Below are 25,541 nucleotides of genomic sequence, written 5' to 3'. Positions count from 1 at the left end.
GAGAGTCCTTTTCTTCATAGTTACATTAAAATTTGGGTTGGGGGGATGTGGCTTTGGTGCAAAAAGTGAAAAATTTGCCATCCTTTGAGTAAGACCTGCAGGAAGATTATTAACCACATAAAGCAGTGTACTCACCCGTTTGCCTGTAGAAAACTCAAGCATGATGGTCCCTGGCATCCTGAACCCTCACACTGGTTTCCCTTTTTCCCTGTGCTGTGTAAGGGAAAAGAATCTTAAGAACCTCCATCCAAACTACCAGGAACTGTTGGGAAGTTGTATTGCAGGCTGAAAAGGGAATTTGGGTCAAGACAACCTGAACTTGAATTCTTTCTCTATGACCTGCGCTGCTTAACCTCTGAATTGTGAAGCAAGTGATTTAGTTATTCCATAGAGGGAGAGGTTGAAAGGTCTTGTGGGTTAGCAGATGGAAGTTTGCTGACAACCAAGTTGACTTGGTTTCTAAGTGTCTATACTGTAATTACTTCCTCTTAAGAATGGACTCGGGCGGGCCCTGTGGCCCAGTGGTTAAGTTCACATTCTCCGCTTTGGCAGCCTGGGGTTTCAGTGGTTCGGATCCTGGGGGCAGACATGGCACCATTTGTCGGCCATGCTGAGGCGGCGTCCCACATGCCACAACCAGAAGGACTCACAACTAAAATATACAACTATATACGGGGGCGGGGAGGAGCGGATTTGGGGAGAACAAGCAGGAAAAAAAAAAAGGAATGGACTCTGAGGCTGGAGGTCTTTAGCCCAGACAGGTGTTCATAATCTTTAATTGGAGGAGTGAGAAAAGTTCTTTTTGTGTGGGCAAAGCCAGTCCTAAGGATCGCTCCTTAGGCAGACCCCAGACTGTGGTCAGCCCCCAAGGCTTCTGTGAGGGAGGTGCTAATTGGCAGTTGGCAGGCTATCCTTTGCAAAGTTCACTGTCTTGCATCAGGCACCTCCCAGGGCTTCCAGGACACCTTTGGGAAGAAAGAACGGGAGGGAGCTGCAAGGTGAGTGGGTTCCTTACCCTGTTCAACCACACAGCCTTGGATGACCCATCTCTGGAATTTTTCCCTAGCCCTCTCCCTCTTCCCAAATACTTTGCCTCTCCCCCAAGGTAGATAGCAGGTGAGTGCCTCCAAATACGACTTTTTTTACTTAGCAGTTGCCCAAAGAAAATTTTTAATCTGGTGATTTTTGAGGTCCCACTCCAGATAATCCACTGAGATCCTCTTTGTAGGAAAAGGAGTGAGAGGCACCGAGAGCTTTGGAGCGTAGGTGAGGAAGAGGGAACCTAGCTGGACAAGAGGGGGAGTGGCCACAATGGGGGCCTCCAGCAGGGGCGGTCCAGCTCTCACAGCGCCCCATTCCAGTACTGCAGCTCACATACCTCTATGCCCGTGCCCTGCGTGTCTTCCCTTGGAGATTGCCCTGCACTCTGGCCAGGTTCCAGGAGAAGAACGAAGTGTTGGACTCAGGAAATGGGGAGAGGGGCACAAGATGGAAGTGTCTGACGCTGACACCTCACTCCTACCACCGCCCCTTCATGCCCTGATGGAATCCTTTCAGGGGTCTGTTTCAGGACAGAGTGCCTGTATGCCTCAATCCCCTGGGCTAAGGAAGAGATGCTGGGGCCAGAATCCTGGGTCCTTGAGAAAGGGGAGCTTCCCAAGGTGCTGGGTATGCCTTGGCTGCCCTCTCTCCTAGCTTAGACTTCCAGCTCAGGCTCACCCTGCCCCGCGTGCTTCCCATCCCACCCCACCCCACCCCGCTGACTGAGTGCTCTTAGTGCGCTGTCCAAAAGGACTTGCCCCATGACCACTACACCTGTTTCTTGAACTGGCCCAATTTGCAGTGTAGTGAGCTAAGACCAGGTTGGAGCTACTGTTTCTAGCATCTGTGTGAATCTTTACTATGAAAATGTCAAGGCTCAACATGGTAGTGAGGGGACATGGAGGCATCCTGAGGCGGTGATGGGGAGGGATGTTTGAGGGTCCCAGTGGAGATGGGTGATAAGGGGACCACTGGAGCCTAAGCCCCCTTCCCTTTCTGCCTCTCTGTACCCCTCTTCCTATCACAAAAACTCATTCCCAACAGTGGGCACAAGGTCACAGGCCCTCCAGCTCCACCTGCTGCTCACTTGCAGTTCCCAACATCTGAGGCCTATGCCCACTTCTGCCATCCTCGGTCCCTAGTGAGCCTCCCGGGTAGAGTGGGACAAGAAGAGTCAGCTTCGCTCCTGGGTCAGCCTTTCACTCATTCTGCCACCACCTGCAGAGGGCTTGCCGCACAGACATGAACAGACATTTTTTGTTAGAAGGGCATTGGAAACACAGAGAAGAGATTGGTGAGCTGGATCTGGAAAGTCAACGGAAAGTTTAACAGAGAAGGGAGAATATTCCAAGTAGAGGGAACAACAAATATAAAAGTACAGAAGCCTACAAGAACATGTATGCCAGGGAGAGTGAGTATTCAGTGGGCCTCCAAGGTAGGATGGGAGATGCAACTGATAAAATCAGGCAGCCTGGAGCCTAATTGTCTGCTAAAGACTTTGGACTTTATGCTTTGGGCAGTGGGGAGTCATTGAGGGTTTTAAGCAGGAGAGGACCATGGGGCGATTAACACAATACTAGTGGGAGGTGAAGATGGGCTAGAGGGAGCCACCATGGAGGCTGGGAAACCATGGGGGCTATTAGGTTAGTCCGGAAAAACTAGAGCGGGCCCGAACCTGGGCAGTGGCCTTGCGGATGGGGGAAGGCCACACTCTCAGCAGTTTCCTAGCTATCTGTTGTCTGGGATATCTACTCGAGCAAGAGAAAGGAGTCAGGGGTCACCTGAGCAAACACACGAGGGAAAGCACAGGCATGTGCTGCTCCCTGGCCTGCTCTTGCTCTGTCTCCTTAGTGCCCCCGTGTGGTGACCCCATGATGCCGGATCTGGAACCAAAGGAAGCACTGCTACTCACCATCCAACCCAGCCAGGCTGCACCACAGCTACCCACTCCCCATGGCCTCATACCCTGGAAAGAGCCAGGCCTCCAGGCAAGAGGGGCTGGCCGAGGACAGGGCTCCAGCTCCCATAAGCCCAAATGGCAGCTCCTTCCTCCCCTCCTCCAGGCTCCCTGGGACCTTGTCAGCTGGTTCCAGCTACTATCACCCCACCAGCCAAACAGTACCCAGACCAGCACTAAGTAGGGCAGGCCTGGGAGGGAGGATCCTAGAAGGGAGGCAAGGTGCCCAGAGAAGCTGGCACCTGGGAAGAAGTTCTGGCCTGGCCTCTGTGTCCCCTTTCCTCTTCCTGTGGGCTGTCCAGTCAGTCCCGCTGCAGCCCCCGCTCTCCCACCTCTCCTCCCACTGATTCCCCAGGCCATGTGGGAAGGGCATGGGTGCCCAAGCCTTCATTTCCCTAAGGACTCACTTCCTGCTCTAAGGAGTGTCAATGCAAAATAACCAGTAATCATTCTAGGGATAAGGTGAGTTTTGCTTGAGCTAGACTGAGGATTATGACCCAGGAAGGCATTTTCCAGAAAGGAAGAAAGTGTTCAGCAGAAGCAAGGTTTTTCAGTACAATCATACATTTTTAGAACAAAGTAACATACATTAAACACGCCCAGGATACATATTCATCTAAGTTTCAAAGAAGTATTCAGTTGCAAATTAGCAGGTCAACATGACCCTGATGTTGGGAAAAGGACGAATACCAGGTGGGCGTTACCGATAGGATGTTACTGGTACTGGTCCTGGCGTAGGAGGGGAAGTATGCATTCCTAAGAGAGTGCATTCCTTAGTAGTTAAAGCAGATGTACAATGTAAGTTTGATAGGCCTTAAGACTGGCTTCTTTAGTTCAAGCCAAATCAGTTTTGAACCAGAAGTTACCCCATACACCTCAATACGTGAAAATCTCTTGTCAGGAGGTTCCTCTAAGGACTCACCTCCTGCTCCCTCTCCCTCCCCACAGACACACTCACATACACACCACAGTTGCCCCAGTGGGGGCATATCGTCTGGTTTCTGACCCTGGACCTTCTCCAGACACCACCTCCGGCCTCTTATTAGGAATCTCCACATCTTCATACTCTTGATGTTCTGCCTCCAAATTTTAGCTGGTCGGTCGTGCCAATGGAGAGGTGCTCCAGGTGCCATGCCCCTGCCTGGGTGGGCTCTCCAACCTGCACCCCACCCTGTCTAGTGATCCAACCAGGCATGCTGCGGGCCCTGACTGACCACATGGCCCAGGGGCGAGGAGAGCAGGACAACACCTGAGGGTGAAGACTGAGACCCAGGACGGGTTTGGGAGCTGTGATGGTGGCAACGGCCCCCTGTCCTGGGCCTCTTAGCCTGTAGGGCAGGCGGACAGTGGTCCTGAGGCAGCTAAGGCCCTGTGAGGCCTCTTTAAAGGATTCACTTGATTCTCCATTTAGGCTTGATTTATTTAATTTCTTTATACTTTAAGCATAAGGTGATTATCAGCTCAAGATTTAAACACATCCACGGTGTGACATTATGATTTATAAGTATATATATAGTCTTCAACTCTGTTCCTGGCACAGAGCTCCTAAAAACTTTGGAATGTCCTGTGTTAAGAGCACTAAAGGTATCTTTTGTTGTGTTAATGAGGTGACTCTTGGAAAGGCCTCAGGTAACCTAAGGATGGGGGCTGGTTGCCAGTGGCGCTAACCATGTGATTAGAGAATTGGAACTTCCAGTCCCTCCCTCAGAACTCCGGGGAGGGGAGAAGGGCTGGAGACAGGTATGTTAATGAAGTGCTTTTGGACCCCACCTAAGGATGGGGGCTGGTTGCCTGGAGAACCAACCTTGTGATTAGAGGGTTGGAACTTTCAGTCCCACCCCCTAACCTCCTGGGAGGGAAGAAGGGCAGGTGGGGCCAGCTGGGTGGCATACTGGTTAAGTTCGCGCACTCTGCTTTGGCAGCCCAGGATTCACCGGGTTGATCCTGGGCACAGACCTACACACCGCTCATCAAGCCATGCTGTGGCAGCATCCCACATAGAAGAACTAGAAGGACTTACAACTAAGATATACAACTAGGCACTGGGGCTTTGGGGAGGAAAAGAAAAAAGAAAAGAGGAAGATTGGCAACAGATGTTAGCTCAGGACCAATCTTCCTCACAAAAGAAAAAAAAAAGAAGGGCTGGAGGTTGAGTTCAATCATCAGCAATGGCCAATGATTTAGTCAATCATGCCTATGTAATGAAGTCTCCATAAAAAAACACAAAAGGACTGAGTTCAGAGAGCTTCCAAGCTTTCAAGTTGGTGAACCCGTGGAGGTGCGGGGAGAGTGGCACACCTGGAGGGCATGGAAGCTCCGTGTCCTTTCCTCTTACCTTCCCTACACATCTCTTCCTTCTGGCTTTTCCTGAGTTATATCCTTTTATAATAAACTGGTAATCTAGTAAGCAAAATGTTTCTCTGAGTTCTATGAGCTGCTCTAGCAAATTAATCAAATCCTAGGAGGGAGTTATGGGAACCTCTGTCTTACAGCCAGTTGGTCAGAAGTACACGTAACGACCTGGGCTTAGGACTGGCATCTGAAGTGGAAGGGGTGGGGGGCAGTCTCATAGAACTGAACTCTTTAACTGTGGAATCTGATGTTATCTCTGGGTAGGTAGTGACAGAATTGAGTTGAATTCTCAGACATCCTGCTGATGTCTGAGAATTGCTTGTCGGAGGTGTCGGGGAACCCTGCACACACACATTGGAATTGAGTCAAGGAACCCCAAAGACTCAGGGATGGGAGACACACACAGTGAAAAAGCTATCTGGAAGAGAACTGGGTGAAAAGAGTTCCTCCGAGATGTCCTAAACTTTTAACATCAATGGATGCCCTTTGATTTTAACCCAAAGCACATCCTTGAAAGGAATTTCATTTCAGGGGGAAAACCAAGTCAACAAATAGAGAAGCGAGAGGAGATGGGGGAAAGCTACACGAGAAAGATTAAAGAAGAAGATGGGCTTTCTCAACCTCCTCACACTCCTCAGCACTGGGAAGGCCAGGACCTCACCCTCATCCTCTGACCCCTTCGTGATAAGCAGGAGTCCTACAGTCTGACCTGATCCTGGTCTGACCAGAGAATTTGCCCATGGTGGATGTGGGGATGGCAGCTCTCCAGGAGCACCAGTTGATAAAAGAGCTGGAATCTCAGGCCTCCTGACTGCCTGCCCTACTCATTCCCCACTCTCATCCCTACGCTGCCCTGTTCAGCTCCGCCACTGAAGCATTGTAGGGCTCCCCAAAGTTCTGACCTCCCAGAAAGCAGGGTGGACCAGGAAATCCCTGTCCCTTACCTGGATTCGACAGAGGCCCAAAGAAGTTTGATTCTCAGCTCCCCTTCCCCAGTTAAGCCATCACGAGACACTATTCTGTGCCTCCCCTGCCCCCATCCACAAGAAGGACCCTCTGGTAACCCTGACCACCCGCTTTGCCCCACCCAGGCTCCACACTGAGTGTGGGGCGTGGCCAGCCCGCCAGGCTGAGGGCACTGTGTGGCTATACTGCCTGAGCCCGTGCAGCCTATTCCTGCAGAGCTGCTTCCAGGCTCTGTGGAGAGCCAAGGACTGGAGGCCACTGCTATGTGATATGGTGTAAGCAGGGAGGAGGGGCGTTTTGCACTGAATACCTTGTGCCATGATGCCTGGAACTTGATAAGTGTTTAGAGAATGAATAATTGAACCAGCACTGGACTTCAACCTCTTATCAAATTTCAAGGTTTCTGTAAGACCCTTGCCCAGAGGTGTCCAAGAAACCAAGGCAGGGTGGATTCTAAAGTCCCCTTCAGCACTTATTTTCTCTGAGCAGGGTTCTTACGTAATCCGACTGGTATTTGAGAGTCATTTCAGACTGACCTGGAGGGTCGAGAGACCAGAGGCAAGAAGATCAGTCGGGAGGCTGTTGCAATGCCCCCCTGAGAGATAAGAGCTAACTCAAGGTGATAAGAAGAGGAGTGGAAAGGAAAGCATAAAAGTGAAACACAGAGCGCTTTTGCTCAGAGAACCAGCCTTTGAAGTAGGATTACCAGACAAGATACTTATACTAAAAAATTATTTGTTGTTTATCTGAAATTCAAATTTACCTAGTGTCCCAGGTTTTTCATTTGTTCTGTTTTCTAAGTCCAGCAGCCCTACTTCAAGGAGGTACCTGAAAGGACTGTGGCCTTAATTGGGGGGCTTCTTGTCTGGACAGTGGGCCCTCAACAGCCTTTCCCAGCCCAGGCCAGCCCCGGCCTCTCTCCCATGCGGCACAGGCCTCGAGGACTTGGCCCTTTTTCCTTTTCTCTTCAACACTGTCACCACTCCCTCTGTCCCCTGGGCTTCTTTTGAAGAGCTCAGTGTGAAGCAGGCTGCAATTGCCCTGGCTACCCCCTTCCTTGCTGCTTGCTCCCAAAAGAAGCCCCCAGCCTCTCATGAGAATTCACCTCTAACCCCTAGAGGGAAAGATACAGGGAAACAGATATAACAAACAACAAAGAGTGTACAAGGCTTCAAAACTTACCACAGTCAGGGGCTCAGGTTTACAGCTGCTCACCACCACTCTCCCACAGTGATTTAAATACCTTTTCCTTAATTCCTGAGGATGAAGCTCAAGGTGGAATATTCTGGCACCCATTCATCTCTATGGACCCCTTTGACCTCCAGGAGCATTTCTTTTTTTTTTCTTTTCTTTTTTTTTTTTTTTTTGAGGAAAATTAGCCCTGAGCTAACTGCTGCCAATCCTCCTCTTTTTGCTGAGGAAGACTGGCCCTGAGCTAACATCAGTGCCCATCTTCCTCTACTTTATCCGTGGGATGCCTACCACAGCATGGCTTTGCCAAGCAGTGCCATGTCCGCACCCGGAATCCAAACCGGCGGACCCCGGGCTGCCAAGAAGCAGAACATGCGAACTTAACCACTGCGCCACTGGGCCGGCCTCCCAACCAGGAGCATTTCTGCGCACACACCTTCTCCCATGGCTCACAGACCTGTGAGCCACTGGAGCACATTAGAGCTTAAGTGACAGAGGACTGTGCTTATTGTTGAGAATTCAACAAGAGATATAAATTCTCTGGAAAGCCATGAAAAATGAAATAAAACTAAGGAAAGTTTTTTTTGTTTGTTTTTTTAAAGGAACTTTTTTTTTTTGAGGAAGGTTAGTCCTGAGTTAACATCTGCTGCCAATCCTCCTCTTTTTGCTGAGGAAGACTGGCCCTGAGCTAACATCCGTGCCCATCTTCCTCCACTTTATATGTGGGACGCCTACCACAGCATGGCTTGCCAAGCAGTGCCATGTCCACACCCGGGATCCGAACTGGCGAACCCCAGGCCACCAAAGCGGAACGTGTGAACTTAACCGCTGTGCCACCGGGCCGGCCCCAGGAAAGTTTTTTGAGGAAGGAAAAAATGAAAATATAGAAATGCAGTGGGGCCGACCCAGTGGTGTAGTGGTTAAGTTCACAAACTCCACTTCAGTGGCCCAAGGTTCACAGATTCAAATCCCAAGTGAGGACCTATGTACCACTCATCAAGCCATGCAGTGGGGTGTCGCACATACAAAATAGAGGAAGACTGGCACAGATGTTGGCTCAGGGACAATCTTCCTCAAGCAAAAAGAGGAAGATTGGCAACAGATGTTAGCTCAGGGCCACTCTTCCTCACCAAAAAAAAAAAAAAACAAAAAAAAACCACTTTAACCATTTTTAAGTGTACAGTTCAGTGGCATTAAGTAAATTCACATTATTGTGTAACCATCACCACCACTCATCTCTAGAACTTTTCTATCATCCCATACTGAAACTCTGTACCCATTAAACATTACCTCACCATTCCCCCACCCCCACCCCACCCCTGGCAATGCTCTTCTGATAAACAGACAAAACCTTATTTACCTCCATGAATTTCACTTTTCTAGGTGCCTCATATAAGTGGAATCATAAAACATTTGTCCTTTTGTATTTGGCTTATTTCACTTAGCATAATGTCTCGTAGTGGAGGAAGAAATACCCCTCTACCCTCTAGGTTCTTCTGGCCGGTCTAAGAACTTAATTGACATGAGACAGAATAACAGGAGAAAGTCACTTTTTCTGTTTTTTTTTTTTTTTTTTGCTTGAGGAAGATTAGTGCTGAGCTAACACCTGTGCCAATCTTCCTCTATTTTTTATATGTGGGTTGCCACCATAGCATGGCTGACAGTGGTGTAGGTCTGTGCCCGGGGTCCGAACCCACAAACCCAGGCTGCCGCAGCAGAGCTCACCAACTTAACCACCAGGCCACAGAGCCTGCCCCTCAAACAAATTTAATTACATGTATACATGAGGGAAACCCAGGAAAACTGAGTAACGTGCCAAAATAGCTGAAGCCACCACCTTAAATACCATCTTCAGCTAAAGGCAAAGGAGGATGTTGGGGGTAGTGGTTTGTGACTTCAAAGGGGAGGAAGGCAATTCATATGGAGATGGAAAAGCTAATGTTTGGCAAACTAACGTTTGCTGGGCCATCTACAGACAACGGGAGCAGAGAGAGAGAGAACTTTGATAAAAATGGGCCTTCCTGTGCTTTCCTGTCTACCATATGTATACTTCTCTATGGTGATAGCTCCTCCCTGGGACAGGCCTTCCATCTTAAATTCTTTCAGGCACTTAGGAGGAAGGTAAAAGTTTCTTTCTGAGCCTTCCGTTCCTAAAAATAATCAAGCCAAAGAGACACATTTTGGGGTGGTGAATTCTGATCCCCTACAGTCTTCAAGTTTAATCCGTATTGTAGCATGTATCAGAATTTCATTCCTTTTTAAGGCTGAATAATAGTCACATGCAGTTTTATGCATATTTTAGCGCCATTAAAAAATACACTCTTGGGGGCCAGCCCCGTGGCCGAGTGGTTAAGTTCATGCACTCAGCTTCGCCGGCCCAGGGTTTCATCAGTTTGGATCCTAGGCACGGACATGGCACTGCTCATCAGGCCATGCCGAGATGGCATCCCACATGCCACACCTAGAAGGATCCACAACTAAAGCCACACAACTGTGTACCAGGGGGCTTTGGAGAGAAAAAGGAAAAATAAAATCTTAAAAAAAAAAATACACTCAAATTTAGAAATACAAAAGTATACTATGAATATAATCTGGTTTTCTCATAAAGTTAACATGGGAAAGCTACAGACAACTGGGGATATAAGCATTTATTTTTCATCTTTGGAGAAAACAAGAAGTACCCACCTTACCAAAATGGTTCCTTTCCCAGCTCCCGGTGTCTGCAGATTTTCAGAGCCCACAACTTCAAAGACTATAAAGAACTACAACTCCCGGGAGCCCTAGGGCCCCACAGCCCTTCTCCCCGCCCTGCTCGCTCCAGAGACTCCATTTCCCAGAAATCCCACCGCCTGGGCAGGAGCCCGCACCTCCCGGGCGCCCCCTCGCGGCGCACTTCAGCGGAGCCTCAGTTCCCGGCGGCCCTCGCGGCAGGTTCCGGGGACGTAAAGGCGTTTCGCGATGGCGGGGGCTGGTTCTGCTGCTGTGTCCGGGGCAGGGACCCCGGTGGCGGGGCCCGCGGGCCGAGACCTCTTCGCCGAGGGGCTCCTCGAGTTCCTGCGACCGGCTGTGCAGCAGCTCGACTCTCACGTCCACGCCGTCAGGTGCCCGAGAGGGAAGGGCGGGGCGGGACCAAGAAAGGGCGGGGCCACGATGGGCCCAGCTGGCTTCAGGTGGGAACTGATTGGCGCCAGGGCAGAACGGCGGAAGGCCGCAGGTAGGGGGTGGAGGCTGGCTTCTGCCAGCACTTGGGAAACACGTAGGGGAATAGGTTTCTTGAGTTCCGTTAACTGTCAGTAGGCCTTGTACCTCTTTGCAGAGAGAGCCAGGTAGAGCTCCGGGAACAAATTGACAACCTAGCTTCCGGTGAGTAAACATCCCTGAATATCCAGAATCCTCCAACTCATTTTCTCCTTCTTCTTCTTCTTCTTCTTCTTCTTTTTTTTTTTTTTTTTTTTTGGTGAGGAAGATTGGCCCTGAGCTAACATCTGTGCCTGTCTTCCTTTACTTTGTATGTGGGATGTTGCCACAGCATGACTTGATGAACAGTGTGTAGGTCCACACCTGGGATTCAAACCTGTGAACCCCAGGCCACCAAAGCAGAGTGCTCAAACTTAACCAGCCACTGGACTGGCCCCCCAACTCACTTTCAGCACCTATGTTTTGCCAGCCTCTGGGCTGGGTTTCTGTCACTTGCTTCCAGAACATCAGGGCTGCCAACAGACTCCTCCTTTCTTAAGTTTTTAGTGACTGTGGTCCATGTGGGTACAAGAGTGTTTTCCAGGGGCCAGCCCCGTGGCTGAGTGGTTAAGTTCTCGCGCTCTGCTTCAGCGGCCCAGGGTTTCACGGGTTCGAATCCTGGGCATGGACATGGCAGCACTCATCGGGCCATGCTGAGGCGGCATCCCACATGCCACAGCTAGAAGGACCCACAACTGAAAATACACACCTATGTACTGGGGGGCTTTGGGAGAAAAAGGAAAAATAAAATCTTTAAAAAGAAAAGTGTTTTCTGTCCCATATGCTAACCTGCTTTCCATAAGAACAAGAAATGAGCCATTAGGTGTTAGCTGCACCTTTCTTTCGTCCCCACAGAACTGTGCCGTATCAATGAGGATCAGAAAGTGGCCCTGGATCTCGACCCCTATGTGAAGAAGCTACTTAACGCCCGGCGACGAGTTGTCTTGGTCAACAACATTCTACAGAATGCCCAGGTAAAAGAATTTCCTACCAACAGCGGTTCTTTGTTCTGCTAAGTCCTCAGGGTATTCTCCAGTTTTCAATGATGTCACAAAGTCCCCAACACAATGAAAGTCACCATAATTTTTAGTCTTTAGGAAAAAGGAGTTGTCAACTGAACTAGTGTCAGCCATAATAGAACTCACTGTTCTTTTTTTTTTATTTTTTATTTTTTTGAGCAAGATTAGCCCTGAGCTAACATCTGCTGCCAGTCCTCTTTCTGCTGAGGAAGACTGGCCCTGAGCTAACATCCGTGCCCATCTTCCTCTATTTTATGTGGGATGTCTGCCACAGCATGGCTTGACGAGTGGGGCCATGTCCACACCTGGAATCCAAACCAGCAAACCCTGGGCCGCCGAAGCAGAACATGCGCACTTAACCGCTGTGCCACCGGGGCGGCCCGAACTCACTGTTCTTATTCTCAATACCCAGTTGCTGTCATTTACATTCTCATATACCTTAGAAGACTTAACTTGAGATGGAGCAAGCCTAAGGTATTTTCCAGCGCCTGGTTGACAGTTCTAAGGCCTCTCACAGAACAGTTTAATTACATTCCAAATCTTTCTTGTAGGAACGGCTGAGGCGGCTAAACCACAGTGTTGCCAAGGAAACAGCCCGCAGGAGGGCAATGCTGGATTCAGGAGTTTACCCCCCTGGTTCCCCAAGCAAGTAACAGGCCAGAAGATGGGCCCATGGCCTCAGAATAGCACAAGTACCATTGCCTAGCTGCCTTGTTTCCTCCAGGACTCCCTTAAACCTTAGGACATTAAAAAGGCAGCCCTGTGGTTTGTGTTTGAAGCACTTAGGTCTGATCCATTTATGTGGGGCCCCAAAGAAACCTGTGTACAGTAGGACTCAGGATCCCAATGGATTATGGCTCTTGCTTCCTTCCAAGAATGAGCTGAGGCCTCTACCTTTATTTTTGTTTGTTTTTGAGGAAGATTAGCCCTGAGCTAACTGCTGCCAATCCTCCTCTTTTTGCTGAGGAAGACTGGCCCTGAGCTAACATCTGTGCCCATCTTCCTCTACTTTATATGTGGAACGCCTTCCACAGCATGACTTGCCAAGCGGTGCCATGTCCACCCCCGGGATCCGAACCAGCAAACCCCCGGCTGCCAAGGCAGAACGTGCACACTTAACTGCTGCGCCGCTGGGCTGGCCCTAACATTTGATTTTTTTTTAAAGCTACATATTCAAGGCCCACCTACTCTACCTTCAAGCCTAGTTAATCAGGGAGGGCTTCCTGTTACATGTGTGGTTGTTGGCACCTGGGCAACATGTCTGCTCCCTGTGACTTCTCATTTCCCTTTGTTTACACTGAGAATTTGGAGGAAGGCAAAGTCAAGGTGAATGACCCACCTACCCTCTTTTGTTGATTGCACTGGCTTGAATACAGTAGCAGTGTTGCTAGAACCATTTAATTGAATAAATGCTTAAACAGTATTCTAGTTTACTCTGGTATATGGAAAGGTTCCAAGTGTCTTTGTACTTTACAGCTTCAAATTGTGATCTAGTTGTTTATAATGAAGATTCAAGTATCATTTTCAATAAAGAGTCTAGAAAGCAAAAGGAAGCAAACAAGGTCGTCAGGCACCAAGGAAAAACAGGACCAAGAGCCCTACTAGGAAGTACTTTAATCATTTTTCTTAGAAAAAACATTTCTAGACACTAACAGTTCACAACATTTCAACAACAAAGTACTGGTTGAGAGAGGTTTCCAGGACCCGGGGATTCTAGAGTATTAGGAAGAAAAGTTGGTATCCTGCTTCACTATAGATGGCATAGGTAATAACGGGAGACTTCTGGCTACTGCGTCAATATCAGAACCCAATGGAATGACACTTCCTTCTATAGAATTCATTTTTGTTTCCCTTCCTGTCTGCCCTATCCCTCAGAAATGCCACCATACAAAGACCAGTAGCTTAGGCTCCAGTCTTCCCCTTGGGTAAGAAAGGAAGTGAAGACAAGGGAAGGTCACTCCTGAGTCTCCATGCTTTCCTCCTCTTCTCCTTGAGGTTGTTCTTCTGTATTTTCCTCCTCCTCCTCTCCTTCCTTCTTCTCTGGTGGCTTCTCATAAGCCTTTTCTGAAGGTGTCACTATCACTCCATCCCAAGTAGATATCTCAGAAGCAAGATCTAAAAGAAAAAAAGGTGATTTCAGACAAGTAGCCCAGCATACAAGTCAGGATCCACAAGGCAGAAATATTCAGACATCTGAGTAGCATAGAGCTGCTTTCTTTGTAGACCACAGAGTACCATAAAGAACCCTTGACCCACAGTGGTCACTCACAGCTGGCATCACCCTCCTGGCCAAGGATCTTCCTAAAGCCACCATGTGAGAGGATTCGGACCAAAGTCTGAGCTGTGTAGCAGACCATGTCCTGAAGGGGAGCAAAGTGAGGGTAAATTAGCAAGGAAAATCTAAGTACCTTATTTTTCAAGGAAAATCAAAATACTTTATTTGACTAATATTCTCATAAAAATAGAGATGTAGACAACTTTTAATTTGAAAACCAAAGTCTGTAAGAACCCTCAAATCCCTGACCCTTTTGCCTTCTGATCAGGAGCATCCAAGAGTGGGGCATAACAGACCATTCCAGAGCTGTCCTAATACCTGCTGTTCCAGAGTCATGACTGTGTGTACTCTGAAGTTGCCACTCTCACAGGGGTCAGTGATACCCACTGACCCTGGTAGGAACAGTCCTGCAGCCAGAATCTGCAAGCAACGCCTGAAACACAGGGAGGTATTAAAAGAACACACAGCTTACATCCAGCCCCAAACCCAAAAACACATGCTATACCTGTATGCTACATTTAGGGCCAAAGGCTGTCTGGTGGGATTGTTCATCACAGCATAGTGCCCCTGAAAAAATAATAAATCTGGTAGGTATGCCATAAATGTGGCAAGTGTATCTTCAAACAAACTAAAAGTTAACCATCATGAGGAAAACTGGTTATTAAGGTCTAGCCAAAATTTTCAGGTTCAGAAGCAATTCTGAAATGACTGTTCATTCAGTAATTTCTCTCCATTATCACATTAATGAAATGACAGCAATAATGAAAAAGACCCAGGAGCAGTAATAACTACTCAATTTAATTGAATACAGTCATGCACCACATGATATTTCGATCAACCACACACAGCGTCTATGACTGTGGTCCCATGAGATTAGTACCATATAGCCTAGGTGTCATAGGCTATACCATCTAAGTTTGTCCAAGTACACTCTATGATGTTCACACAACTACAAAATCGCCTAACAACACATTTCTCAGAACATAGCCAGTTGTTAAGTGATGCATGACTGTACTCCAAAAACCCAATGAAATGTTGAATCTTTATTGGATTACTTGCCCACCAATGAGATTTCTTTTAAGCTTCACCAAATTTCAGATTCTGGTAGGTTTCAAAGTAACTACTATTAAATAGGGATGATCAGGAACTCCAAATGCCCTTCTTTACTTACAAGTAGGTCGAGGATCCAGGGTGTGAGAGGCTCGAAGCCAGGAAAACGAATCCTCAGGTCCTTCAGCAGCCTGATAAGAACTTTAACTCTGAAGGTAAAAGAGACCCAGGGATTAAAGGTAGTAAGATCATGTACCTTCCACACCTGAGGTACAGAGCTGAAGCTATTTCCAGAACTACACATTCTCTTCTTTCTCTCAATCTAAATTTGCTTATTTAAGGTAAAAATCAAAATCGAGACAGAAGATCACAACTGAAAAAGTCCTGTAAGAGGAGGTATGGGGTATTCTGTCTTTCACTGTAATTAGAAGGTTGGGTTATCTTAAACAGTGAGGGAGGGACTCACGTGGACTGAGAAGCGTTTTCCTCAAACCAGCGTGCGTGACGGATGGCTGCTAAGGCACTCTGCAACACCTTGATATCCACTAGACGACAAGCATGACAGGACAAGATGAAGCATTCCTATTAGTAAGCAAGCAATTCAATCCCATTGCCACACTCCAAGAACTTGGAAGGAGGACAGGTTAACTTAGTAATTCCTTAAACTACCACATATTCCTCAGGTCAGCAAATCACTTGTCCCCAAATCACTATTCCTCCCCCAAACTAAATCTAGAAGCATGCAAGATCATGATTTTCTCCCAAAGCATACCCCCTCCATAAATATTTCCTCAGACCTTTTTCTTAAGTCCTCATACTGCTTTCCTGGCCATCCTGTCTGACAGTTTCACTAATAAGCTGGTAAAACTGTCTCCAAATTACAGAGGGACATAGCAAAGTTTGGAGGTAAACATAGGTGCCAGAGGTTTCATGTGGAATAGCAATAAGCTAAGTAAACGCAACAGTAACTTTATACCATATTTTGACTTTCCCCCAAATTTCCCAGCAATGGAAAAAAAGGACTAACAATGGAGTTCTGGATCCAGTTTTCGGAGATTGGGTGGCACTGTTGTAATAAGAATCTTCACCGTAGCATCAGAAGAACTGATCTCAAAGCCAGTTTCATTGGTCAGCATGGTCAAAACTGAAAGAAAAGAAAAACCAAAAGTTATAACGCTCACATTTCCATTAGACTACCAAAGGTAAATCCGGGTTGGGGTGCGTGGGTGGAGGAACAGATATAGTTTTAAAAACACCAAGAGGCGGCCGGCCCCTTGGCCGAATGGTTAAGTTCATGCGCTCCGTTTCGGCGGCCCAGGGTTTCACCAGTTCGAATCCTGGGCACGGACATGGCACCACTTGTCAGGCCATGCTGAGGCAGCGTCCCACATGCCACAACTAGAAGGACCCACAACTAGGATATACAACTATGTACTGGGGGGGATTTGGGAGGGGAAAAAAAAAAAAAAGAGGAACCAGCCCAGTGGCGCAGCAGTTAAGTTCGCACATTCCGCTTCTCAGCGACCTGGGGTTTGCCGGTTCACATCCCGGGTTCGGACATGGCACCGCTTGGCAAGCCATGCTGTGGTAGGCGTCCCACATATAAAGTAGAGGAAGACGGGCACAGATGTTAGCTCAGGGCCAGTCTTCCTCAGCAAAAAGAGGAGGACTGACAGCAGCAGTTAGCTCAGGGCTAACCTTCCTCAAAAAAAATAACTAAGAAATAAAAACACCGAGTCCAGAATGAGGATTTAGAGTACAGAGTTTTTAAAAGTAAGGGAGATTGACTGGATTTTGAACACTGGAGATCTCTGCAAAAACTTCCCCAACATAAAACTCTGCATTCACTCTTCCTTCTTGCCTGACCTGACTTTATTAAAAGTGTACTTTTAACTATAAACCAGGCTTCTATGACCACTAAATACATGTTCAGCAACAAACTCAAACCTTCAGAAGGATCCTGTGCTCTTAGGCTTTCGACAACTTTGTTCCCTAGGGCAGCAACAGCTTCCACTAGATTGAGAGAAAAGGAGATAATGAACATTGTTATTATTTATGTAGACTTTCTATAAATCTCTACATTAAATCTGCTTTACACTCTGATTCTGCCCCATGTTCAAGGCTGGAACAAGGGCAAGCGACAAAATTAACACTTTTACAAGTGGACGCTAATGCCGGGACAGAAATATTGGAAGGCTCAGGAAACAGGACAGGACACATCCTCCTATATCCACACCCTCTTCCCACAGTAGGGCTTCTCATCAGTGGCACTAATGCCATTTTGGGCTGGATAATTCTTTTTGGGAGGGGTTGGGGGTAGGATCTGTCCTGTGCACTGTAGGATTCCTAGCAGCATCCCTGGCCTCTATCCCCTTGACGCCAGTAGCCCAAAAACATCTCCTGATACTACCAAATGTCCCCTGGGGTGCAAAGAAGAGAAATTTGGGCTTTAAAGATCCCTATGCTTCAAACCCAACTGCTGTGTTCTCCCGTGGCCAGAAAGAGGTACACTCACATGTTGGCAGAATCTTTAGGATTACCACCAGGTCAGCTACATTGTGTCCTGTAGTCATCGTTCCCTTTTTATATGATCCGACCTGTCGGACTTCTTCAATTTGCTGTTAGAAAAGGGATTTCAGGAAGAAAAGATCAGAAGTGAAAAGACCTCCTTGTTCCTCTCAGAACTCAATTACAACACAGCTTCTTATTACCCAGATTTGGATGTAGGAGAGGTCAAGTCATATCCCCAAACACACACATGACAAGCCTGATACATCATGACTAGATGCCAACAGTGATCCCCAAAATCAGTACTACAAAGGAATTCCACTGTACTTTCCCATTTTAGGCTTGGCTTTAGATAACAGTCAACAAAAGAATTAAGAGACAGGAGCCAAGGAAACTTCTACACTACCAAGGCTGCCCTTTCCTAAGACTAAATCATCAAAAACTCACCACTTCAAATGTCCCTGGAGCCACAATCAAATTATCAATCACATTGTTTATTTTTGTCACCAAAGAAAGAATAGAAGCCTGAAAAACAGAAGGAAACAAAAAATAACCTAAGGTGAAAAATTACAAGCAACTTCAAATTTGAATATTTTCCCCTAATCCCTTCCATACAAGCCAAATCAATACTGATATAGGGCTTTGAAAACACTGACCCTTCTGGCCTTGAATATGCCATAAAAGAACAAGTTTTTGATCCTAAAGATAGATTCCCCAGGGGCTGGCCCCGTGGTTAAGTTCGTGCGCTCCGCTGCAGGCGGCCCAGTGTTTCGTTGGTTCGAATCCTGGGTGCGGACATGGCACTGCTCATCAGACCACGCTGAGGCAGCGTCCCACATGCCACAACTAGAAGAACCCACAACGAAGAATACACAACTATGTACCGGGGGGCTTTGGGGAGAAAAAGGAAAAAATAAAATCTTTAAAAAAAAAAAAAAATGATCAAACATTTAAAGATAGATTCCCCAATAAAAACATGAATGCATATGTAACCTATTTATATATTCACCTGGTGCTCTCCCTCCACGTATGATGAGAAATAAGAACAATTCAACCCACTGTGCAGTTTAGGCTCTGATAACAGTAGCCTCACCAGTAGTTATTCACTTCTCTAGCTTTCTTAGTGAAATCTCAGGAAGGAAGCCAAAAGAAGGTACCTGTTCAGCAGAGTTAGGAGCAAGGTCCTGATTCCTCTTCAGCAAGGCCTCACTGAAGGAAGTTTCATCAGGCGCTGGCTTGACCCGGGGGAAGGCCATTTCACACTAAACCAGAAATAAACCACCATAAACTACTTAGCAAAAATAGTATACAGGACAGATTGTGGCAACAGAAAAAACTGAAAATAGAAAATTCTACAACACTTGTCTTTACTCCTTAAGAAGTTCAAACAAGGATACAAGCTGGAATGAAGAGCCATAATTTAAGTTTTCACTATCTTTATACTAACAGATAAGCCAGAGATAGAATTAATTATTCAGAACAAGGATTATAATCATGTTACTGCTAAGAGTACCCAAGGAATTATCTTCCCCACCCTGCTTACACTGTTTTTGTAAGTAAAGCAACACACAGCTGACTCAAAACCCCAACTCCAGTCACTCATCCCTTTTCCTACTCCAACCACTATTTGACTTCATTGACAGGGAGATGCTGGGCTTCTGGAAACTACAAGTGAACAGTGGCCAAGCTCCATTTCTACACGTGAAAGGGGCCAAGATACTCACCAAATAGAAATCAAATGGGATATGTGGCACAAAGGGCCTGAACCTAAAACAAGAAAAACAGTCCAACTTATTCACCACAGAAATCAAGTGACTTAGCATAACAGGGCCAAACTCATTTAGCAGGAGAGCATGAAAGGAAATGCTTCTAAACCACAGCTGGATCTCACAAAAGCAGGTATTAGTCCACTCCAAACTCCTGTTTAGATGATGGAAATGGAAACTAACCACTGCAGAGACGCTAAAAACTGGCACTCACCCTCCTCCTGGGCCTCCTCTGGAACCAAAGCGACCACCACGACCTCGGCCTCTGTCACCCCTAGAAATGTATAAATAGATTTTAACCTGTTTTGACCCGTTGAAGGAATCTCCACCATACTGGCCATTATCATTTCAAATCAGCCTACCTCCATCGCTCTGAACTTACCTTTGGAAGCCAAGAGACCCCATTCCCTCATTCCAAACGCCCCGTCTCACCCCCATGATCTTCCATTCTGGATAATTTAATCACACTCCACACCAAATAATGATGGGCTCCAACACTGAACGCCTCCAAGAAATACCCCCTCACCCCCGGAACGCACTAACACTAATACTTCAGGGACTAAAGCGATCGCTCATGCATTAACGTAGTAAGACGTTTAGCGGGTATTTCCCATATGACAAGCACTTGGTATCGAGAATGAATGAGGCACGTTCCAGCCTTCCCAGTATAGATGGCGGTGCTTCTGCTGGGGCCTGAGGACACCCCTCACCTAAACCCCTCCGAGACCGAGGTGTCGAGCGCCTCCCCACTCCGGGCCCCACCCCCAGCCCAGGCCCAAGTTTCCCCGCCCCGCGCTCTCCGACCTCCCCCCGTCCCCCAACCCGGCGTTCTCAAGTTTTAGGGCAGCCCACAGACACGTGGCCCTTTCAGGTTCTCCGACTCCTTTCGGCCCACCTTCCCAAAGTTTTCGGTCCAACATCCGACACTTTTCTAGAGCCCCCCCACTGCCTTTACCTCATGGCGCCCTAAAACCCGAACAATGGAGGCCACACCAACCGCCCCTTCCCTCGGAGGAGCCGACAACCGGAGCGCTGGCTTGCCGGCGCGTCCCAACAAACTCCGGCGCGATTGGCTCCCGCCTTACTCCGCCGCTTGTGCCTATTGGTTTACTTTGGCAAAGTGGCTTGTGAACCAATAAAAAACGCCTACTGTGTGAGGACCTACCCAATAAGAACAGACTTAACAGTAATGACTTTTTTTTTTTTACCAGACGCTAGACGGCGCTGTATGAAGCAGTCAAGACGGCCAACCTGCAGAAAGCTTTCTGTAGAAACCATGAAGAGGTTGTTTTTCAGATAGCAGAGTGGCGCAGCGGAAGCGTGCTGGGCCCATAACCCAGAGGTCGATGGATCGAAACCATCCTCTGCTATGGAGTGTGCTTTTTGCTCCTTCTCATTACTCCGTACAACGGTATTTGTGACTTCAATTTCTTCAGTAAATGTAAATGTCATCCTTTTATTTTTTTCTCCGTGAAAAACACAGCCTTTAGAAGCTGTTTTTGCTATCAAGTGAAATAGGGGAATAGGAAGGGACTTTAGGCAGCAATAAACACTACACGTCTGAGTGTAGTTCACAGAAGGCTGGAAGCTCGAGGCAGGAGGAGCAGATTTGAGAAAAGGAGGAAGTATATTGGTGGAATCAGAGGGGGAAAATACTGATGGTGAGAGACTGAGAAGGGAAACTGAGGCAGCCTTTAGAAAGAGAGCTCAGAGAAAGAGAACAAAAGAAGTGGCAAAAAGAGAAGGACCCACCCGTTGTTGCCCGATTCCCCTCCAATTTCTCTTCTCTCCTCACTCCACACAGTACCTGGTGCATTTCACCCTTATACGAGGTCTCACCAGCCATGTACACAGGTATACTGTATTTGTATTTAAATCAATCATATTACTATGTGCTTTTTGTTTCTCCTATAATCGCTTTTCTTCTCCTTCTTGCCTTCTTAAGCGTTGATTAATGTTTATTATTCCTTCCCTGCCTCTGTTATTGCAAGTCATACACTCTTTTTCTACTCTTCTAGGGGTTATCCTAAAAATTACAACATGCATCCTTGACTTAGCAAAATCTAATTTTTTGTAATACTTTTACCCTCCTGGTGAAAATGCAGAAATAATTTAATTCCATTTACCACCATCACTCCCTCCAGAATTATATACCATTGTCGTTGCGTAATTCTTTTAAGTATTTTATTGACGCATAATTTACTACAGCAACATCGACAGATCTTAAGTCTACAGCTCCATTAATTTTGAATAATGTATTTCGTCCATGTACCCAGATTAAGATAAAGAACACTTTTATCACCTCAGAAAATTCGCTTATATCCCTTTGCCCTGCCCCTAGAGGCAATCACTATTCTCGTTTCTATCATACATTAGTTTTCTCTGTTCTTGAACTTCACGCAAATGGATTCACACTGTCTGTACTCTTTTTTGTCCAGCTTCTTTTGCTTGACACATTTCAATATTCTTCCACATTCTTGCATTCATCAGAAATTTGCTCCTTTTTATTTATGAATAGCATTCTATTGCATAAACATACCACAGTTTGTTTATCCATTCTCCTGTTGATGACTTCAGGACCTCCAACTGGCTGAGACCCATAGAACACATTTGGGTTGTTTCCAGTTTGGGACCATTATGAACAAATCTGCTATATATTTTTATTTTATTTATTTATTTATTTATTTATTTTGAGGCAGATTAGCCCTGAGCTAACATCTGCTGCCAATCCTCCTCTTTTTGCTGAGGAAGACTGGCCCTGAGCTAACATCTGTGCCCATCTTCCTCCACTTTATATGTTGGACGCCTACCACAGCACGGCTTGATGAGCTGTGCCATGTGCGAACCCTGGATCCGAGCTGGCGAACCGTGGGCCACCAAAGGAGAATGTCTGTGCTTAACTGCTGTGCCACCAGGCTGCCCGGTTGTGAACATTTTTGTATGAGAGTCTTGCGGTCAGATGCATTCTTTTTTCTTGGGTAGGTATAGGTGTATATGTGTACAGAATTTAAATTCTATATATATTTTCAATCTCACAAGACCTTAATGCTTATTAATTAAATTAACAGTCATTTCAATTTACCGTTTTTAATGCTCTTTACTCCTTTCTTCATCTCTAACCATTCATCTAGAATAATATTCCTTCTGCTTCAGAATCAGCGCCTCTCTGCTGGTGGCTAACTTTCTTGATTTCAGGTTGTCTGCCTACATTTTTACTTCACCTTTGTTTTTGGAGGACATTTTCTCCGGGTACGGAAGCCTAGACTGGAAGTTATTCTCTTTTACCACATTTACAATGTGATTTTACTGTCTGTGTCTTCCATTTTTGCTGTGAAAAAAAATGCTGTCAATCTAATGGTTGCTCCTTTGAAGGTAATCAGTCCTCTTTTTTCTATTTTAAAGATTTCAACTTCAATTTAATTTCATGTGATTTCACTCTGATGAGTCCAGATATGGATTTTTTTTTTTAAATCCTACTTGAGGTTTGTTGAACTTCTTGAATCCGTGGCTTGATGTATTTCATCCATTTTTAAAGTTTCTCAGCCATTGTCTCTTCAAATATTGCTCTTTTATTTTATTTTCCTTTTTTTCCCTCTTTTCTGGGCTCCAAAGACAGGTGTGTTAGAATTTCTCACAGTACCCTCTATGTCCCTAACCCTCTCTTTTATGTTTTTCATTCCTTTTTATCCATGCTTCATTCTGGGTAATTTCTTTTATCTTTTCTTCCAATTCATTGCTCACTCCTAAGTTGAGTGTCAGTGGCTGCTAAACCCATCGATTGGTTCTTGGTTTGGTTTTGAACATGTTGGGTTCTGACGTGCTGTTTACTTCTGATTTACCCTAACCCTAGGTTTCCCCTAGGAGTGCAGCCTTTCAGGACCCTAACCCGAAACAGGAAGGTGGCTCTCACCTTTGGGGACATTTGGACTCCAGTTTTGTCTCACTTGCCCCACACAGCCTATTTTCTGCCACCAACTCCGGGTCAGCAAATGAGCCCAGGGTAAAAGCAGTCCTGCTGCTGTGTCGCCGCTCTGCTCTCCTGTGCTTTCGTGCTCCCACACCAATAATTCCTCACTGTCTTACTACTTCTTTGATTTTTAAAAGTATTTCATCCAACATTTTTAGTTGTTCAGCTTGGGGATTGGACAAATTATTGAGTCCACCATTGTTGAAAGGGGAGCTCAGTTATTAAATTCAATTTCTAGTCCAGTCATTTCTCCTGAGCTCCAGTTCCTCTAATCCAATGGCCTGTTGGACACCTCCACTTGGGCATCTACAGGCACCTCAAACCCAATAAACTAAAATTTTTATCATCCCCCCACAATCTGCTTCTTCAGTTCCTCAACTAATGGGTCAATGTCACCTAGACTTCAGTTATTTGTATACTGTCTTTCTTTCTGAAGTCCAAATGATTCTACTTACAAAACATCTCCCTATAGTCAACAATAGGTATTATGCATTAAGAAACTTGTTAAGAGGATAGATCTCATGTTTTTTGGGTTTTTTGAGGAAGATTCGTCCTGAGCTAACATCTGCTGCCAATCCTCCTCTTTTTGCTGAGGAAGACTGGCCCTGAGCTAACATCTGTGCCCATCTTCCTCCACTTTATATGTTGGGACGCCTACCACAGCATGGCTTGCCAAGCGGTGCCATGTCCCAACCCAAGATCCGAACCAGCGAACCTCGGGCCACCGAAGCAGAATGTGCGAACTTAACCGCTGCACCACCAGGCCAGCCCCCAGATGTCATGTTATGTGTTCTTAGTACACACATTCACACACAACACACACAGAAAAGGACACAAGGAAACTTCTGGAGGTGATGGATATGTTTATTACCTTGATATTGTGGTGATGATTTCATGGGTGTAAGCATATATGCAAACTCATCAAATTGTATACATTAAATAGTAAAGTTTATGGTATATCAATTATACCTCAATAAAACTGCCTTTTAAAAAGTCTCCAATCTCCTATCTACATCTACAGCCTCTGGAGCTCCCCTTACAGGACAAAGACATTACGCCTGTCACACAAAAGGGCTCTCTGCTGCCCTTTCTTGCCTCTCCTCCTCAGTCATACTTACATACACACACCTTACATCCTAGATGAGAGCTGAAAACTACTGCAGCCAGTAATGCAAGTGAGTGAACAGGGTGGATAGGAACTGCGGAGAACAGGACTCATCTCAAGGAGGTAAGGGACACTTGGTTCCAGCTGATTGTACATGGAGAGAAGCAGGACCTATATTACCTGCTCTCCAATATTTTCAAGCCATGTCAGAAATCCAAATATTCATGTGCCATCTGCTGATTTTTACGTATGGGCAATTAAATCAAATATATATAGGGAGACTGAAAGCCCAACAAAGCATACCTGCCGTCTGAAGTCGGTCCATGGGCTACCGTTTGCTCTAGACCATAAGAACATTCCAAATTCTCCTAAAATTTCATATATAGGAAACATACTTCAGTATTCTTCTCTCTCTGCACAGAATACCTTTCTCACCCTTCTATGTTTGTTGAATTATTTCTCTGTGGAGATTTTCATGGTCCCAATACAGGCAGAATAGTCTTCATCTGGGCCTCTGAGCAATTTGTCTCTCTCTCTGTTGTAGTGCTTAACCATGTTACATTATGACTATTTGTCCCAAATTGAGCTCCTCAAAGCTACGGGCTATACATATATTTTCATCTTTACGCCCTCAGTATCCAGCCGGTGCTTAGTGCATTCTAGGTCTTCTGGAACTGTTTGCTGAACGGAAGAAGTTTGCTGATCTTCGGTTCTGCCTACGCGCAGGGTTGGAGAAGTTGGCGGCGCGATACTGTCAATGACTCTTGCTGACCATTAGAGGGCAGACTGACTCCACAGCGGTCCGGAACAGCGGCCCAGCGGTCAAGGGCTCCAAAACCCTCTCCCCAATTTACGCCTCCGCTGGTCATTTCCAGCACCATCTCCCAGCACTACCACCAACCCCATTTTAACAATCCTCCTCAACACAAAACAAACACGCAATCACAGTCCAGGAGCGGCCCTGAGGTCGCTCCTCTTTCCCCCTCCAGCCACCTACACGCTCTTCTTCCCCTTCCTACAACCATTTGGAACTAAAGAGTTAATTCCGCACTTACACCTGGTCATTTTTCTCTGCTAATCCGCTCAATCTGGAAGCTGGAGTGGGGA

At 46.5% G+C, this 25,541-nt stretch overlaps 2 protein-coding genes, 1 long non-coding RNA gene and 1 other non-coding gene across 10 annotated transcripts; 2 read left to right on the top strand and 2 right to left on the bottom strand.

Annotated features, from left to right (window-relative positions):
- Window positions 1-745: 745 nt before the first annotated feature.
- LOC139081488 (uncharacterized) lies at window positions 746-10,249 on the bottom strand. The gene is made up of 2 exons (XR_011536634.1): window positions 10,193-10,249; window positions 746-965 (listed from the first exon to the last, which is right to left on the bottom strand). It is a non-coding gene; the product is annotated as an uncharacterized lncRNA (long non-coding RNA).
- Window positions 9,064-24,325, top strand: SNAPIN (SNAP associated protein). Of its 7 annotated transcripts, XR_011536631.1 has the most exons (7): window positions 9,064-10,608; window positions 10,824-10,870; window positions 11,600-11,718; window positions 20,574-20,773; window positions 21,167-21,216; window positions 22,178-22,340; window positions 23,213-24,325. XR_011536631.1 is itself a non-coding variant. In XM_070607514.1 (4 exons), the coding sequence occupies exons 1-4, from the start codon at window positions 10,466-10,468 to the stop codon at window positions 20,592-20,594; spliced, it is 330 nt and encodes a 109-aa protein (XP_070463615.1). In that variant the 5' UTR covers window positions 9,064-10,465; the 3' UTR covers window positions 20,595-24,325. The 7 variants fall into 7 exon arrangements, 6 of the variants coding, with proteins under 6 accessions (XP_070463615.1, XP_070463613.1, XP_008541450.1 ...); XM_070607514.1 differs by having other exon boundaries at window positions 20,574-24,325; XM_070607512.1 differs by lacking the exons at window positions 21,167-21,216; window positions 22,178-22,340; window positions 23,213-24,325 and having other exon boundaries at window positions 9,064-10,721; window positions 10,805-10,870; window positions 20,574-20,715.
- On the bottom strand, window positions 13,361-20,517 carry ILF2 (interleukin enhancer binding factor 2). Its single transcript, XM_008543227.2, has 14 exons — window positions 20,318-20,517; window positions 19,577-19,636; window positions 19,321-19,363; window positions 18,754-18,858; window positions 18,044-18,121; window positions 17,604-17,706; window positions 17,036-17,101; window positions 16,116-16,232; window positions 15,555-15,633; window positions 15,210-15,297; window positions 14,544-14,605; window positions 14,357-14,471; window positions 14,033-14,123; window positions 13,361-13,878 (listed from the first exon to the last, which is right to left on the bottom strand). Exons 1-14 carry the CDS (start codon window positions 20,320-20,322, stop codon window positions 13,718-13,720), a joined length of 1,173 nt encoding a protein of 390 aa, XP_008541449.1. The 5' UTR covers window positions 20,323-20,517; the 3' UTR covers window positions 13,361-13,717.
- On the top strand, window positions 20,661-20,732 carry TRNAM-CAU (transfer RNA methionine (anticodon CAU)). The gene has a single exon. It is a non-coding gene; the product is annotated as a tRNA-Met (tRNA).
- Window positions 24,326-25,541: the final 1,216 nt, after the last annotated feature.

The sequence above is a fragment of the Equus przewalskii genome, unplaced genomic scaffold, assembly GCF_037783145.1.
Source record: "Equus przewalskii isolate Varuska unplaced genomic scaffold, EquPr2 ChrUn-10, whole genome shotgun sequence".
Lineage (NCBI taxonomy): Eukaryota > Metazoa > Chordata > Mammalia > Perissodactyla > Equidae > Equus > Equus przewalskii.
This window is presented reverse-complemented; position numbering and strand designations above follow the sequence as displayed.

Bases quoted from the DNA above. Each gene is read 5' to 3' on its own strand.
- SNAPIN (XM_070607510.1), top strand. From the start codon at position 10,466: ATGGCGGGGGCTGGTTCTGCTGCTGTGTCCGGGGCAGGGACCCCGGTG. The intron at 10,871-11,599 runs GTGAGTAAACAT...TCGTCCCCACAG, and splicing joins AATTGACAACCTAGCTTCCG to AACTGTGCCGTATCAATGAG. The intron at 11,719-12,314 runs GTAAAAGAATTT...TCTTTCTTGTAG, and splicing joins ACATTCTACAGAATGCCCAG to GAACGGCTGAGGCGGCTAAA.
- ILF2 (XM_008543227.2), bottom strand. The intron at 18,122-18,753 runs GTACCTTCTTTT...TCTGTTTTTCAG, and splicing joins CTCCTAACTCTGCTGAACAG to GCTTCTATTCTTTCTTTGGT. The intron at 16,233-17,035 runs GTTTGAGTTTGT...CTTTTCTTTCAG, and splicing joins AGCACAGGATCCTTCTGAAG to TTTTGACCATGCTGACCAAT.